Below are 16,421 nucleotides of genomic sequence, written 5' to 3' on the forward strand. Positions count from 1 at the left end.
AGTTGCATAGATTAAAAATTTGCCAAGAAAATTTTTTGTCAAAATAGAAATATATTCTGAAAAGACAGGCAATAAAATGGATTGGATTTACATTGCTCTTTGTGTCCATTTGATTTATAGAGAACAATTATTTTGTTAAAAGTCCTTCCCATTATTTTTTTTACAATACCACCATTCTTTTTCTTAAGCTCATGAACACAGTGAATGTTTTGAAAAGATGATACTACTTCAGGGAGGGACTCACTGGCTGAATCAGAAATGGAATATTTTGCTAAACTCCTTTAATATTTTCCCCTCTATGTGAATCTCCTCATAGATCATGCTATTCCAGGGGTTCCAGTAATAAATCCACTGTACTGGGAATAGTTTTAGGTGTCCTGGAAACTGGATAACCAAAATTATGAGTTTTGCACATTTCTATTTTATTGGATGTGTGATAGGCAGGTGAGCAAGCAGATGGACAGAGATGATACAGATGGATATATCAGTAGCTTTGAAAAAAAAAAACTGCGACACATGACATGCAGTAAAGAAAGAAGTAGAAATCCTGAACGGATGCGCAAGCTAAAGTTGGATAGATGAAAGCTGTAACAAATCTTTCAGTAGGGAGTTCAGTAAGAGGATAAATGAGATCACAGAGCATTTCCACAGCTTTGTCTTAGTAGAAGAGACAAAGTTAGATATTTTAGCCTATTTCCCTCTGTTGCTAGACTCCCTTGCATTCCTTCCATTAACATCTATCATTAACATTGATATTAATTAATTTAATGTTGAGAATATGTTAAGTCATGCAGTAGCTTCTAACTCTTCATTACCTAACATACCACAATTCACCAAGATTCTTCTTATTTGAATTTTTTTTTTAAAGTTTCATGCTTATAATATCAGCACAGTAGCTAGCCATCTCTTTTTCTACTGCCTTTGGGATTTTTTTTCCCTGCAAACAAAATATTCTTCTACAAAGACTATTGCTTCTGCTTTGTGTCCAAAATATTTAAGCTTTAGAATTAATGCTTCTGGTAATTTGCCTGGTTTCATTCCATCTAATAGTTAATTAGATGTTCCTGTTGCTGACAAAGTTGCTATCAACAACTTTATCTAGTAATACAGTTCAAAGGCACTGGTTTTTATATTTTTATTGGTATGGTCTTGACAATTCATAACTTTGTTGGCAGTGCGATGTCTTTAGACTTAAATATTTTGGCTAGATATATTTTCCCCCAAAAGTAAGTATCTCTTTTTTTCGATTGTAGTCATAATCCCTGTGGATTTTGCAGACCAGCAAAATAAAGTCTTTTACCACTTCTACTACACGTAGTCCTCAATTTATGATGGTTCATTTATCAACTGTTCAAAGTTATAACTTCACTGAAAAAAGTGACTTGTGCCTGTTTTTCACATTTAGGACCATTGCAGCATCCCTCTGATCATATCAAAATTTAGAGGCTTGGCAATTGGTTCATATTTATGATCGTTGCAGTAGCCCAGGGTCATGTGATAAATGTTTGTGATCTTCTGACAAGCAAAGTCAATGGGGAAGCGTGTTACTAACTTTACAAATTGCAGTGATTCACTTAAAAACTATGTCAAGAAAGGTCAGACAATAGGGCAAAATTCACTTTGCAACAGAGATTTTGGGCTCAGTTGTGGTCCTAAGTTGAGGACTAATTTAATTTTATTTCCTTCTAGTCTAAATAACTAAAAACTAGATCAAGAATTTATAACTTGATAGCACAGTCCACTGATTCTATCTCTGCTGATTCTCTTATTGGACAAGGAGCAGAAAATTCTGCAGATCTTTTTTAGCCTCAAAGCTGTGATTAAGTTCTTAATTAAAGTTGATTTTTAAACCAACTGGAAAAATGAGGAAAAAGTCAGTAAAAGCAAATATAAAGGTTAGTGCTGTGTCCTGAGGTGAACAAAATACGTTTTAACTAGCTTGTTATGGAAATGGCTAGTTTATATTATTATGGAAAAGTAAAAAGTTGTGGTTCAACGTTAATGCTTTATTCTACTGCAACAGAGATACTCGGAAGTAAAGTTTTTTTCTTTTCTTTCTCCCTGCCTCATTCGTCTTTCCCCTCTTCTTCCCCACTGTGTCCTATTATTTGCTTTTGCCTTTTTACATTTTATTCTATTAGTTTAATAAAGTGTTTAAATCCCCAAAATACATTTTAACTAGAAATGAAATTTATACCATGGTAAAATTAATAACAACTAAAAATATTATTCTGTATAGTAAGTTTCCAGGACTAGTGTCGATTGTTATTTGAATCCCACTCTGTGTGTTTCAATCAATGTGATAGACATAGGATTTGAAGATGAACATTCAAATATGTGCCAATATATCTTACATCATGAAGCTGGCCTCAGACACTGTTCTGATTTTGTTTATGTCCATTATGGATTTCCTTCATTATTCAATCTATTTGAGAGATTGCCCAGGGAATCAGCCCTTTTATTGCTCACTTAAAAAAAATGTTTATGCCACTTGCAGTGATATAACTGGCAGATTTTGTGTTCACTTTCAAATCCAATGGTGAATATTATAAATAAGACCATTTGCTTAAACAATAAATAAATGGGGTAGATAATGTAAGTCAGGGCCATGGGTAATTTGGGAGAAAGCAGTTTGAAGAAAAGTTCAGATACATGTAGTCCTTGACTTAGTACTACAACTTATACCAGAATTTCTGTTATTAAGGCTGATGTTAAGTGAATTGTTCCTGATTTTATGACTTTTTGGCCACAGTTGTTAAGTGAATCACTGCAAATGTCAAGAGAATCATCTGGTTTGTAAGCAAACCCACCTTTCCCCCATTAACTTTGTTTGTTGGAAACCAACTGGGAAGGTCACAAATGTCAATCACATGACACTGGGACGTTACAAATTTGTACATGTATGCCAGTGATAAAGTGCTCAAATTTTGATCTGGGGATGCTGTGATGGTTGTAAGTGCAAGGACCTGTGCCATTGTAATGTTGAACTTTTGCTAAAAGAATGGTTTTAAGTCAAAGGACTGCCTGTATTTACTTGCTTTATTTCACTTGCTTTTCCCTATTTCCTGTTTCTAAATTATGCACTGGTCTTTTGCAAGTAAAGTATTTGTTAAGTTATTTTTCAATATTATTGTACAATTACTTGGAATACATTTAGATCAGTTTTTCATAATTCAAAGAGAAGAAGAAGGATTGTGTACCTTGTAAATGCACGTATCCATAGTTTCAAACAAATGGATGAAATGGGTTTTATTCTTGTACAGAGAATGTATAGAGAATTAAAAGAGTGGTAAGTAAAGCAATAGTGTGGCCGAATCTCTGAAAAGTTCATTGAGACCTTCACAATAACTCTGATAGCTCTCTCCAAGGCTGAATCTTCCTGACAGTTTTATAGCTTTTAGGGTTGTTTGTATGTAATGAAGATGTATGTGAGAGTTGCCTCTGACTACAAAACTAAATGCTTACTACCATGACAGCTCCGCATGGAATGGCTTCCCTTGCACATAGTATATTATCATATACCAGCCTTAGTTCCTTGTGGAGACTTTTTCCCCCTATGGCTGTTAGAAAAACTGCTGTGGATATTCATGAAAAGCAATATCGAGCAGGAGCAAATAGCTGAATGCATTCCGGTTTGGGGTTTTTTTTAAGAGATTTTTTGCCCTCAAAGTCCCTTGCAGCCCCCCGCCCCCCCAAATCTTTGCAAAGTGCTTAGGAGACATTCTTTCCCCAACACATATCTCAACTGCACTCAATCATCTATTTACTACTCTTCAGAATCATCATCCATAGCATTTTTTAAAAGTATAGCATTAAAGATGGGGCATGTCAGCTGATACGCAAAAGCTCCACCTGTCTTTATCAGGGGTGTTTGTTCTGCTTCCTGAAAAAGTTTGAAAGCCCCATCCATAGAAGACATGGTAAGAGAAATTGTCTTTCTTGGAAGGACAATTCATGCTGCTCCTATCCATGGTTAGACTGAGCCATTCTTTGACATTCCTCATTCTCTTCCACCCATTTCTGCCTTCAGGTTTACAGTCCTGTCTGTGGCTAGTGAATGAGCTGGCACAGTTTTCATTGGCTTACTTAAGGGGGTGGAGTGGGCAGTAGGCTTCTAAGATGCATTAAAAATATTTTTATTTTTCTACAAACTTTTTCCAGGAATGTGAATGTTTTTCTCTTCTTTTTAATGGTGCTTGGTTTGCTCACTGCCATGGCAGGACTTAGCTGCAGAGTTTGCTATTAGATCAAACAATGCTCTCAAGTTTAATAGCCAACTTGATTTATTTTAAAGCATTTATAATGGAAAGTATATTATTAATAAAAGTTCATTGCTCTATGCCTAAGTATTTCAGGCAATATCTCCATTACAAATGGATAATAGGGAATCACAGCAATGTAGGATGTGGAGTAAGGAGTTTACTAACTGGATCTCATTAAAATTGATCCCTTTTGTTTACCTGAATAATTTTTGATGATGCTTTAAAAAAACCCTCTTTAATGTTGCCTTGAAGTACATTAATTTTGATGACATTTAGATAATAGACTAGCCACCTTTTGAGACACCTTTTAAGGATTAAACTTTGTCAGATTCTCCCAAGAGCAACAAACCGTGAAAGGAAACTAGTTGTTGGATAAACCTGTGCTGTGGTAGTGAATATAGACTGATTGTCTTCCTAGCAGAAGCCTGTTTTATGTAGTTATTTTTGCTGCACTGAGTATGGAAATTATTTACTGTATTTTAAGGTATCCAAATCATGATGAATAAATATAAAGTTTTGTTAAGATGGATCTATATCTTTACAGTCATGCAAAAATGATCTTGACTTTTTAAATTGCCAGTTATGAAGAAAACGGTTAACTTTTTCTATTGACTTAACAGAAATAAACTTCACAGGCTGCAAACCTAAGTATCATTGAACCTTGTGCTTAAAAAAAAAAATCCCAGTGTATATTTTCCAGGAGGGAGCATGCCATATACTGTTTAAGGGCAGAAGTATAACAAGAAGTCATCTATTCTTGCTTTCTTTAGACAGCTAGAGCTTTGTGCCTTGACTAGTTGCCGTGTTTTAAGAGCTTGCTCTGCGTAGCAGAAATAATATAATAAATAGGTTTAACCACATTTGTCTCCGCTAGACATTCTGCTTTGTCAAAGATTGCTAGTACAACATAAACAAATTATGTGTTTGTAGTGCTATTCAGTGAAAGCCTATCTAACAGTGGAGATTGTGTTTCAGCAGCTGTAGATTTAATCTTCTACCTGTCAGTTAAAACAGGCATTTCCTGAGCAGATAAAGGCTGGCTGTAGTAGTCACAGCTGGACAAAAGTTCATTGTTACTGACAATGTTATGTAGATGCAGCTATTTTGTCACAGGAACTACAGTCAGAATACAGATGCATGGGAATGAAAGCTTTTCTTAAGTTTTTGGCAAGTCAGTGGAAGAACACAATACCGTGCTCTGATTCTGAAGTGAAACTCTCAAGATACCCTCAACAACTCTGAGCAATGACAGGGCAGCACAAGCTCTACTGTAGGAGTGTCATTGAAGTCTTTATTTAAACAGCCATAAATAACTCTTGGGATATCACAGATTCTGTTGTCATACTCTTCCATTTTGGCAATATTGTGCAGGAAAAAATAAAGACTATAAGTAACTGGACAACTTACATTGTTTCAACTAATGGATGATGATGTGGCATGGAAAGGATTGTGCTGTCACACTATGTAAATCCAGATGCATATAAAGCAAAAAACAAAGCTACAGGGTGCAAGTAGATTTTTAAAACAAAGTCTGATGTTCATGAAAATGTGCCATACATTTAGAGCCCAAATCTATGCCAAGGGTTATAACAAGATTCTTTGCACAGTAATACAAGATGCAAGTTTCAGGATTCTATTATGGGTAGCAACATTTATAAATTTTTATATGGAATCTTTAGATCTTAAGTAGCCTTTCCACATGATGATCTAAAGGAGGAGATTTACATGTTCCACCAGGTTTTAAGGAGTCACAAAAAGAAAAGCTGCTTTGGAAATTGCAGGAATCCACATATAGGCTAAAGCAAGCAGCCAAAGCATGATCTGGTCTACTAAATCCAATATTGCAAAACATGGTTTGGACCAGTGATGGGATTCAAAAATTTTTACTGCCGGTTTTGTGGGCGTGGCATGGCTTGGTGAGCGTGGCTTAGTGGGCCTGGCAAGGGAAGGATACTGCAAAATCCCCATTCCCGCCCCACCCCACTAACCTGCTTTCCAGCTCCGTTCTCCTGTGCAGGGCAACAAAAGAAGACCTAGCCAATCAGCTGGTGACTTGGGAGTCAGAGAATAGATGGGGCAGGTGTTTGCCGGCTCTCTGAACTACTCAAAATTTCCGCTGCCGATTCTCCAGAACTGATCAGAACCAGCTGAATACCATCTCTGCTAATAAAGTTTATCAGAAAGAATTAAAAGAATTAAATTAGCAATGTAAATGGCATGCTGTTTTTCTAACATTCAAGGGCACATAAAGAAATGATATTGAGATAAGGTTAGGATCAGTGTCTTTTACCTGTTCTGTTCTGCATTGTTTATAAGATGGGGAGATTGTATACCTGTCCAGTAACATATTGCTATATCTGCTTGAATATCAAATTATAGATGATGTATTATGGAATATAGGAGTATTCTTTCTTCTTGCCATTCATTACAGTTGTTAAAAAACTGCTTGGGACTGAAATATTGGTTCTTATTATTACAAGTGTATGTGTTACTTACTAGAGCCACTTTGGTGTAGTGGTTAAAGCATCAAGCTATAAACCCAGAGACCATGAGCTCTAGTCCATCCTTGGGCACAAGGCCAGCTCAGCTCTAGGAAAAAGGCAAAAGCAAACCAATTCTGAAAAAAACCTTGCCAAGAAAAGAGCAGGGACTTGTCTCTGACAATCAGATCTGATTGAATAGAGGGGGGAAATGCCAATCTATATATGTTCAAGGGCAAATTTGCATTCTTAAAGGTTTTCTATCAGTCCATCCAGCAATGCAACTTGATATAGATGTGTCTCCAAGATTAGCCATTTTCTCTCTCTTCCCCTTGCCTCCTTTACCAATTTGTCTGATAATTTCTTTAATCTAAGAAATTGTAATGATTTCATGTAACTGAAATTAGCCTAATAAACTTACTGTCCCTACAGTATGTTTGTGGAATGCTCTCAAAGCCATTGCTAATGTATTGTTATTTTACCTAAACCTTCAGCTGTAAAGCTCAGTTCAGCTCCCTTTTCAAAAAGACTTGCAACAGGTCTGTGCCAAAGAGAGACTAGATGATACTTACTGTTTATCTTTTATTCTCCTGTATTTGCAGCAAAGGGAAAAGCTTCTGCCAATGTGTCTTCTCCATTAAAAAAAAGTAGCATCCAGACTACACCAACAAATTTACAGCTTTATATTTATTAAATAAATATAGCTTTAGCTTCATTGGGGAGGAGAAAGAAAAAACAAAAATATTGCCAAGAAAACAGGAGGGACTGATTCAGACATGCTGTGAAAATCAGACACAATTGAACAGAAAAAAAGAATGTTATTTATAAATAAAGATTGTTTTCCCTATATGGGGTGGGATTCTACCAGTTCTCACCTATTCGCTAGAACCGGTTGTTAACATTCTAAGCAGTTTGGAGAACCGGTTATTAGAAGAAATTACTGGCCTAATCCTGTAAGGAAGGCAGAAAGGAAACATTCTGGTGTTGATTACAGAAACTGCCTCTCCATTAACCCTTATTACATTCTTGGCAGGACTAGACTTCCTGTCTCAGGAACTTATCTGGAGTTTTTTCCCCTCCTTTGCTGGTACTTTGCTTGTGTAGAGTGACCATTCAAAGTTACAATGGCACTGAAAAAAGTGACTTATGACCATTTTTCACACTTACGACTGTTGCAGCATCCCCACAGTCATGAGTTGCCAGGCGAGGAGATGCGTGCCTCGATGTGAGTGATATTGAGTTGGCCACGCCCAGCCAATAAAATGACTACCAAGCCACATACACCCGGTCACATGACCACCAAGCCACGCCCACAGAACTGGTTGTTAAAATTTTTGAATCCCACCCCTGCCCTATATGTTTAAAAAGTAAAATCAATTTCCTTTCCCATTTCTCTATTTGCTTTGGTAGGAATTATAACAAAGTTTTTAGAAAAACACACTGCATATAAAATTATGTAAAGCACCTTAAAATATAATGTTTTTGTTCTAAATGAATATAGAATAAAAATCAATGTTTAAAACCTAACTTAAAAATGAAGTATATCATGCGCCTAAACATATGATTAGCTTTTTGGGTAGTAAATAATATTAATTGGATACTTCAGTGCTACCCAAAGCATTATGCAAATGCATACTGTTATAATGTAGAACTATTCTATTTGTAAACTCGTTAATAGTATTTTTGCTTATTTTTTGCTTATTTTGGAGAAAATAAGTCACAGTGGAAATAAGAAACGTACATCTTCACTAGCTTTGCAGAATATCTGAATTAATTGACTAATTCTGTCTTCTGTCGTGGCAGAGTGACCACTAGCTGTGACAATTTGCATAAATAGACAAGTTGTCATTCCTTTAGTCATAAACTATTTGGATCTGATTAAAAAGTAGAACTCTTATAGCTGTCTTGTTTTTTTTTCTCCAGAAGTTGTAGTAAGTGAAATTTGCTGTTATCCTTTAACCAAACAAATGAGCACATGGGGATAAAGATATGCTGAGTTTATGCAGATTTTACAACACGAATCTGAATGAAATGTCCACTAATAGACCTATATGGAATAATAAATACACATGAAATTTCCTTAGTTGCACTTTAACGTGATTTTAACATACTACTAGACCTTAACAATAATATTTAATTGACAAGATTATACATTTGTATAGACTCAGAAGGTGTTAGATCTCTAATTCCAAATGAACCATAAATTCACTTTTGCATAGCATGTTTTATTAATTTTATTTTATATTTGAGCATTCTCCTTTCCTTCTAGTGACTGTTTCTTGAAAGCAAACTTTAATTTAATGAATCATGTTCTATTCTTGTGATGCCAGGTACTATATAATTCAATATATAGATACAAATAACTCACAAAACAAGCAAACTATTACATTTAAACAGTGATACAATTAATAAACAAATATGAAGTTTACTGTATTAATATTTATTATAAATTTATTGTGAATCAATATGAATTTAGTGAACATTACAATTATATTTATTTTTATACATCCTTTTCAAATTATAGTTGGAATGACTATCAGGAAGAGCAAACATTAAGGAAAAGATTGCAGAATGGAACTAATTTATTGTTAAATATTCACATAACTTTTCCTACAGTTATAAAATATGTTTTTAACAAAAAATATTGATATATGCATAATTCATTATGAATGTTTTTGATTGTATTTAATTATACAGGATGTTTTCTATGCATATATGACTTATTCACTGCCTTGTTGCAAACAAATCTTAAGGTTAATAGAAGAAGAAAAAATAATAATTTAGGGAAAACAAATTATTTCTTTTATTGAATACTGCCAATACATAAATTCTAAACAAAGTACTCACATAATTATTCATATTAAGTGCTAAAATAAATTTAGAAAAATTATTAACAAACTTCCTTTTTACAAGAGAGCTTACAGAGAATATAATAGGTTATAGATATAAAATGTTGTATAGGATATAAAATAAGATTATATACTGTACATATATTAGGATACACACACACACAGATATATACACATACATACACACACACACACACACACACATATATATATTGAAGCATTTTGATGTAGTGATTAAGACATCAAGCTAAAAATATGTATAATAAAGTATGCATGCAAAACACTAAAATATATATTTGTAGCTTTTTTTCCCCATTCAATCATATCTAGTTTTTGGACAAGTCCCAGTTTTCTTGGCAAGGATTTTCAGAATTAGCTTGCCATTGACTCCCTCCTGGATCCAAGAGAGAGTGACTGGTCAAGATCACTTGTTTGGCTTTGTACCTAAGGCAGGACTAGAGCTCCTGGTTTCCGAGTTTATAGCCTAATGCCTTAACCACTAGATCAGACTGACTCTTATTAGGTACACATGTTACTAACTTATTAGGAACTTGAATCTCAACATATCTTACCATGCCATGAATATGAATGAAATTAATTATGAAATTAATTAGGTCATTGAAGTGGGATAGATATCATTCATGTTTTGCCAGGTGGACAATCAGCCTTTGAGGAAGATGAAATTGTCTATATACAAATCCTGTTTCTAACCAGCCTTTGAGGAAGATGAAATTGTCTATATACAAATCCTGTTTCTCTGCTTTGTAATACCAGCATGCTGCTTCTGCCAGCAATGCAAACGACTCTAACATGACAAGGCAATAACACAGAAAGGGATCTTGTTTATTTGAAGGCAAATATGATAAACAGGCTACAGTTTGTCTAGTCCAGTGGTAGTCAACCTGGTCCCTACCGCCCACTAGTGGGCATTCCAGCTTTCATGGTGGGCAGTAGGGGTTTTCTCCCCTACTTTATAAATCACCATTACTGTGGAACTGGTGGGCAGTTAGAGAAACAGAGATACAAAAGTGGGCGGTAGGTATAAAAAGGTTGCGTACCCCTGGTCTAGTCTAATAAGAATCGAAACCATTCCATTTTTCCTCCTACTCCCTCCTCATTTAGTACTGCCTGAATGCTAATAGTTAAATGGAAAGTTTTCCCAGTTCCTAATGATGATATGATATACTCATTGCAAACTACAGTAGTGGCCAAAATACACTTGTAGTAGGGCAGTCAATAAAGAGAAAAAGTAAAGCTGTGTGATAACTACAGTAGTAAATCTATTTCAAGTCTCCTCTTCACTGAATTGAAATCCTATTCAAAGTTCAAGAAGGGGGAAATTAATACTATTCTTATATACTCTTTCTTTGTCTCTCTGCTTCTCTCTCTGTGTGCATCTGTATGTGTACTATACACATATTAAATGATTATCTATTACTCTTACATATATTAATATGTAAGAATATTGTCCATATTAATCAATTTCAAAGCATTGGTCAGTTTAATGAATCTATTGTTTCTAATCTAATAGCAATTATATTTCTAGCCTATACAAAGATTACAATCTTGTAATTCCTTAGTAGGCTTGAAAAGCATCACAAATGCTGTTCATATCTAAATTTTCAATAGGATGATGACCTTAATTGTCTTCTTTCATACAACTGTTTTATGTTAAATTAGATTGATAGGTAGATAGTAAGTATATAGGAAGAAAGAGAAAGAATTAAAGTAGTCATCTAATCATGACCCATAACTTTAGAACTAAATCATTAATTAGGGATAAAATTTAAAACTTAAGACCAGGCTAGCATTTGACTATCAAACGTGAAAAACCTGTGATATTTCATTTGTATTTTCAGTGTAAATCCAGAAAGTCTTTAGCAGCTGCCTTTATTTAGATCTATATTTCACACAGAATAAATTTGGCTTTCATAGTTTGCTCCTGGTATTCAGTGACAGGCTTTAAAGAGCATTGTGAAGTTTTCGGTACACATTTCTAATCTTATAAGAAAAAAAAATAGTTAAATCTTCATGAAAGAGGAAATGAGCCCCCTTGAGTGTCACTGTGTTTGTACATTAGCACACTGCAAGGTCTTTGCCAAGTTGCTCTCTGACTGACTGCTGCAGATGCTCTTTCTTAAGTATTCAGAGTCAGATCTTTAGTGCAAGTCTTCAGGGACAAACAATAGCACCTGTTCCTCACAAGATATCAGGCCAGTTAGTCCATTCATGTATCTTTAATGAAGCTCCAGGGCAGATGGCAAAAATAAAAAGGCAACAGCATCAACTCAGCAGAGGAGACAAAAAGAAAAAGGTGTTGGTGCAAAAATGTATGGCTTTTGTGAAGGGAAGAGACACTTTGGCATCTGCTGATACATTGATTTTCAGAAACTTTCAATGAACAGAGAAGCAATTAAATATCCTAGGAATGTGTATGATACAATTTCTTGGATCAGGTTTTACTACCTCCACAAAGCTTGTTTGAAGTCTATCCAGAAAGACTGCCATATTCTTGGTTTGGATCTCCATCCCTGCAAATTTGTTTGTTTTGAAACAGAGAGAGGTTCCTTTGATTCTTGACTTGGCATCTCTAGTGCTTTGGTTCAGCAAGGGGTCTTTGGTCCCTATTACCTAGCCATCTCTGTCATTTACTGTGTTTGTTTTACCTTGATTCATTTCATACAAATGTGCATCATTTTATGTAAGCTCTCCTTATTGATAGGATACTGTTTTGAAAGATGACATTTTTCAATAAACTATTTGTGTTGTTTCATATTAACTTTGTTGTTGTTCTTCATGTTCTTGTTGCTTCTCCTTCTGGCCTCCCTCTTATTTTAGCAAGAGAAGTATTCAGAGAGTATACAGTAAGATTTTTATTCAGTAAACTTGACCACCAGATGATGTATCACATTGGCAAGAGAGGAGAACTAATTCCTGTTGCCCCAAGGATTATGGTATCATAGTTTTGGAACGCAGAGCAGGAATAAGTAGCGTAATGCCCCAAGGATACCTCTGCTCTGCTTCTTGCTCTACTTTAGTTTTCAGATTTTATTAATGGTAAGTTAGAATACTCAAAAGCTAAATACCAATCCATAATCCCATATTAATTTTTAAGTAGGTACTTTGGCACACTCTCTGAGAAGGTGGATTTGAATAGTACATTAATGCTTTTATTTCTTAGTAACTTTCAAAAATGTACAATGCATTTGGGTGTCTACTTGTTCATCCTTCTCAGATTTGTGGTTATTTTGCTTGTTTCGTAATATTCAAGATGGACATTTTATTTGATTGTGTTATCTAGTTACCGTGTGTTGCAAGAGTAGCCTACATCCAACTGATCCAGTACCATGCTGAAAGTATCCCATTCTTACAAGAAGCTATAGTTTTTTCTAGTACAAATTGTATTTGATTCTTAGTTATTCAGAGACCCAGGACGAATGAATAAAGCTAGTCGTATTATTGAATGTTGATACTGGACACTGGAGGATCAACTTCAATTTAACCATATTACAAGTGCTGCTTGAGAAGCAGGCTTACCTCAGCTAAAATAAAAGGAATGGCTGCTCAAAGCTACTTTCTTTCACGCCCCATTGCTATGGCAGTAATTGCACAAAGACTTTTTTTATTATAAGTTGATTTTCCTGAGAAATGGAGTCTGAAAAATACTATAAAGTGTTTATATTTTTTTCTTGACCTTTATTAACCTACATCTTAGGGCTTTTCCCCAGAGAAGAGTTGTTGGTAAATTAACTCTCTTAGAAGTCTACACACAGTAGCCTTTCTGGTCTGCATCAGGGAGTGGGAGAGGAACATGGATATGACAAGAAAATCTGACAGTATTTAAACAGTGTCATAGGTCAGCATATAGATTTTTTACCAGGGCTATTTTATTTTTTTGGAATTAAAAAAAAAAGTGCTTGAAGTTCATTTTGACTTTTTAATGGAGTTTGTTGCCATTCATTTGGAACAAGGCAAGGTATAAATCTTTTTCTGGTTATAAAATAATTTCTATACTTCCTGTTTTTATCCATAGGGATCCTTTTGGGTTGAGATTACTGGTAATTTTAATTAAAATCATTATATTATTATGTTATTTCTGAATATGATTTCCCAGTTTTTCAAGGTCTCCCCCCTCTCAAGTATTCAACTGGAATACTTCCAGTTCTTTTGCGATAAAGAAACCATAAATTAAGGATTTCAGGAACTAAAACTGAACTTTTGAAAGGAATATTTGCATCAACTTTTGCTAGGTCATTGTCAAATGCCTGGTCTAACAAAAATAAAACTCTTTTCACAGGTTGTTTTACTTGAATGTTTAATTGTTGCTTTTCAATGCGTCAATGAATGTCAAATGAAATTTAAAATAGTGGAATGTATTTGAAAATACTGTTATTATCAGATACTATGGTAATGATTACACCCATAAAATGGCCTATATGTTATAATGAGGTACATATGACAAATAATACCTTTTCCATTGAAAGGCATGTTGTTTTAATTTTAAATCATGGATATTTTCCAAAGCAAGAACTGTAAGGATAGTGAATATAGCACATTGATCCCGTGGGTTCTAATGGAATGTCTCTTGTGAAATTATGATAACGAAAAGGTTCAGTGGGACTTGGTAAACTATTTTTGATAATGAGAGATTTGTTAAGACGGTTTGGTGCAATTTCTGATCAGATACTCTCTTCTGTTTAGCAGGTTCAGGGTCATATTCCTCCTCTCATGATCCCAATTTTTCCACACGACCAGCGGACATTGGCAGCAGCTGCAGCAGCCCAGCAGGGATTCCTTTTCCCCCCAGGAATAACTTATAAACCCGGTAAGTTGCTGAGCATATACAGCTATTTATATATCTTGGCCTTCTGCAAAGGGCCCAAAACTTGGCTGATCAGTTTTGCATGGGGGACACAGAGGCCTACACAACTGTAGGTATGGTTGGCCCCATGAGAAGGTTCCTAACCCTAACCTGTATTAGCAATTGCTTAACCTCCCCATCTTGGAATTTTTCACCTTTTGAAATTTTATGATGTTATTTTTATAATTTTAAATCTTAAATTAATTCTGATTTTAATGTTAATTTTATTGATTATGCATTGTATACTGCCCAGACACTATCTCTGAGAGAGATGGATGGTTAGAAAACAAACATAAATGAATGAATGAGTAAATAATAAAAATTACATTTAAGAAGTTAAAATAAAAATGACGTAGATGAGGGGATATAAGATATGATTCTATGATTGATTTCACTTTTGTTGTGTTTATACAAATAAAAGGATATCATGGAGGTGGGGAACATGCAATTTTTGCAAGTCCAGATCTGTTTAACTAGAGACATGAGATAATTGACTGTGTACAACCATATTTCTTTTACTTCTGTATATCACAATCTACTTCCTTTTGAATTTATTGAGCCATTTCCATGCCAATTTGCATGTTAAGAGTAACCCACTTCTTATAGGAAAATTACATATCCCTTTTCTTCAGCCCTTTTTCATCAGCATGTAAACATTTTACTCTTTTGTGTAAGTCTTCTTTATAATTAGAGATAACAAGTGAAGGCAGGTATGATTTAATTTGTTTATTGCAACTGGGCAGCATTTTATATGATTTTCATCTAAATAATAGAGGTTCAGCAGTTCAGTTGCAATAATCAATTCAAGCTTGTAACAGGTCAGGGAACTTCACAGTGAGAAATGCTTAGAGATGGTTTAGCAAATGGTATGATTTCTTTCTTTATTCCTTTGAGTTTACCAGGCTCCTGGGGAATTCAATTAGGGATATAATGGTTTGAAGCTACTTTCAGAGTCTCCCTGTAAACAGGCTTTAAATCTATTATTTTCTAAACTGTTGGTATATATGGCAATACAATAGAATAGAATTCTTTATTGGCCAAGTGTGATTGGACACACAAGGAATTTGTCTTGGTGCAAATGCTCTCAGTGCACATAAAAGAAAAGATACATTCATCAAGAGTCAAGAATCATAAGGTACAACACTTCATAATAGTCGTACAATAAGCAATCAAATCGTACTAGGAAACAGTCAATAAAAATCATAAGGATGCAAGCAACAAGGTTACAGTCATATATTTATGAGTGGGAGGAGATAGGTGAAAGGAAGGATGGGAGGATTAATAGTAATAGTAATGCAGACAGTGTTGAGGGAATTATTTGTTAATTCAACAAAGATGAACATCCACACAATATTTTTAAAATATAGGAAGGGAAATATATTAGGAGAGAACCCTAATGTAGAACTACAAAGTACTATGCCAGTTCAAAAATGATTTGTGAAAGCAAATTTCTGGTGGGCAAAATTGGCCATTGATTAAGCTGAGAAACAAAATGTAGTTTATAGAAAAAATTTAAATCTGCAAAGCTTTCTTGGACAATTGAAACATCGTAAGTCAAAACTAACAGAGAATATTTCTCTAAATACATCTGTAAAATAGCACATTTATATTAGGAAAATGTATTTCAGAAATACATAAATCATGGATGTTAAAATTTCCAATGTGGAAGTTTTATTTTATAGTATTACTTTTATCCAAATATGTTGTTATTTTTAATAGCAATATATATTTAGTTCAGTTTCATTATCTGAGATAAATAGCTATTAGGTGTTCAGGGCACATTATTGCCTTCAAGCACCATTGAAACTATCAAGAGTTCTGTTTTGATAATGTAATAGATCACAAAGCCTTCATTTAAATTTAGACCAATTGATAATGTATCTAGAAAGGGTTACAAATTAATAAAGTCAAAATATTGCAATGTTTTGGATAACTCAGGTTTTTTTTTTTAAAAAAAATAATTTTTATT

The 16,421-nt window shown here is 34.4% G+C and overlaps 1 protein-coding gene across 12 annotated transcripts in view; it reads left to right on the top strand.

Annotated features, from left to right (window-relative positions):
* The window catches only part of SOX6 (SRY-box transcription factor 6), a 465,066-nt gene that overhangs the window by 330,160 nt on the left and 118,485 nt on the right, over positions 1–16,421 (top strand). For 7 of the 12 annotated variants that reach the window (XM_087921050.1, XM_087921045.1, XM_087921047.1 and 4 more), the window contains one exon: positions 14,296–14,416. In XM_087921050.1, coding sequence (XP_087777176.1) covers positions 14,296–14,416 — 121 coding nt within the window. Of the gene's footprint in view, positions 1–14,292; positions 14,417–16,421 lie in introns of all 12 variants that reach the window. The other 5 variants (XM_087921043.1, XM_087921039.1, XM_087921040.1 and 2 more) reach the window with 1 other exon arrangement.

The sequence above is a fragment of the Pseudonaja textilis genome, chromosome 1 (assembly GCF_049901715.1).
Source record: "Pseudonaja textilis isolate UNSWEBS1 chromosome 1, rPseTex1.2, whole genome shotgun sequence".
Lineage (NCBI taxonomy): Eukaryota > Metazoa > Chordata > Lepidosauria > Squamata > Elapidae > Pseudonaja > Pseudonaja textilis.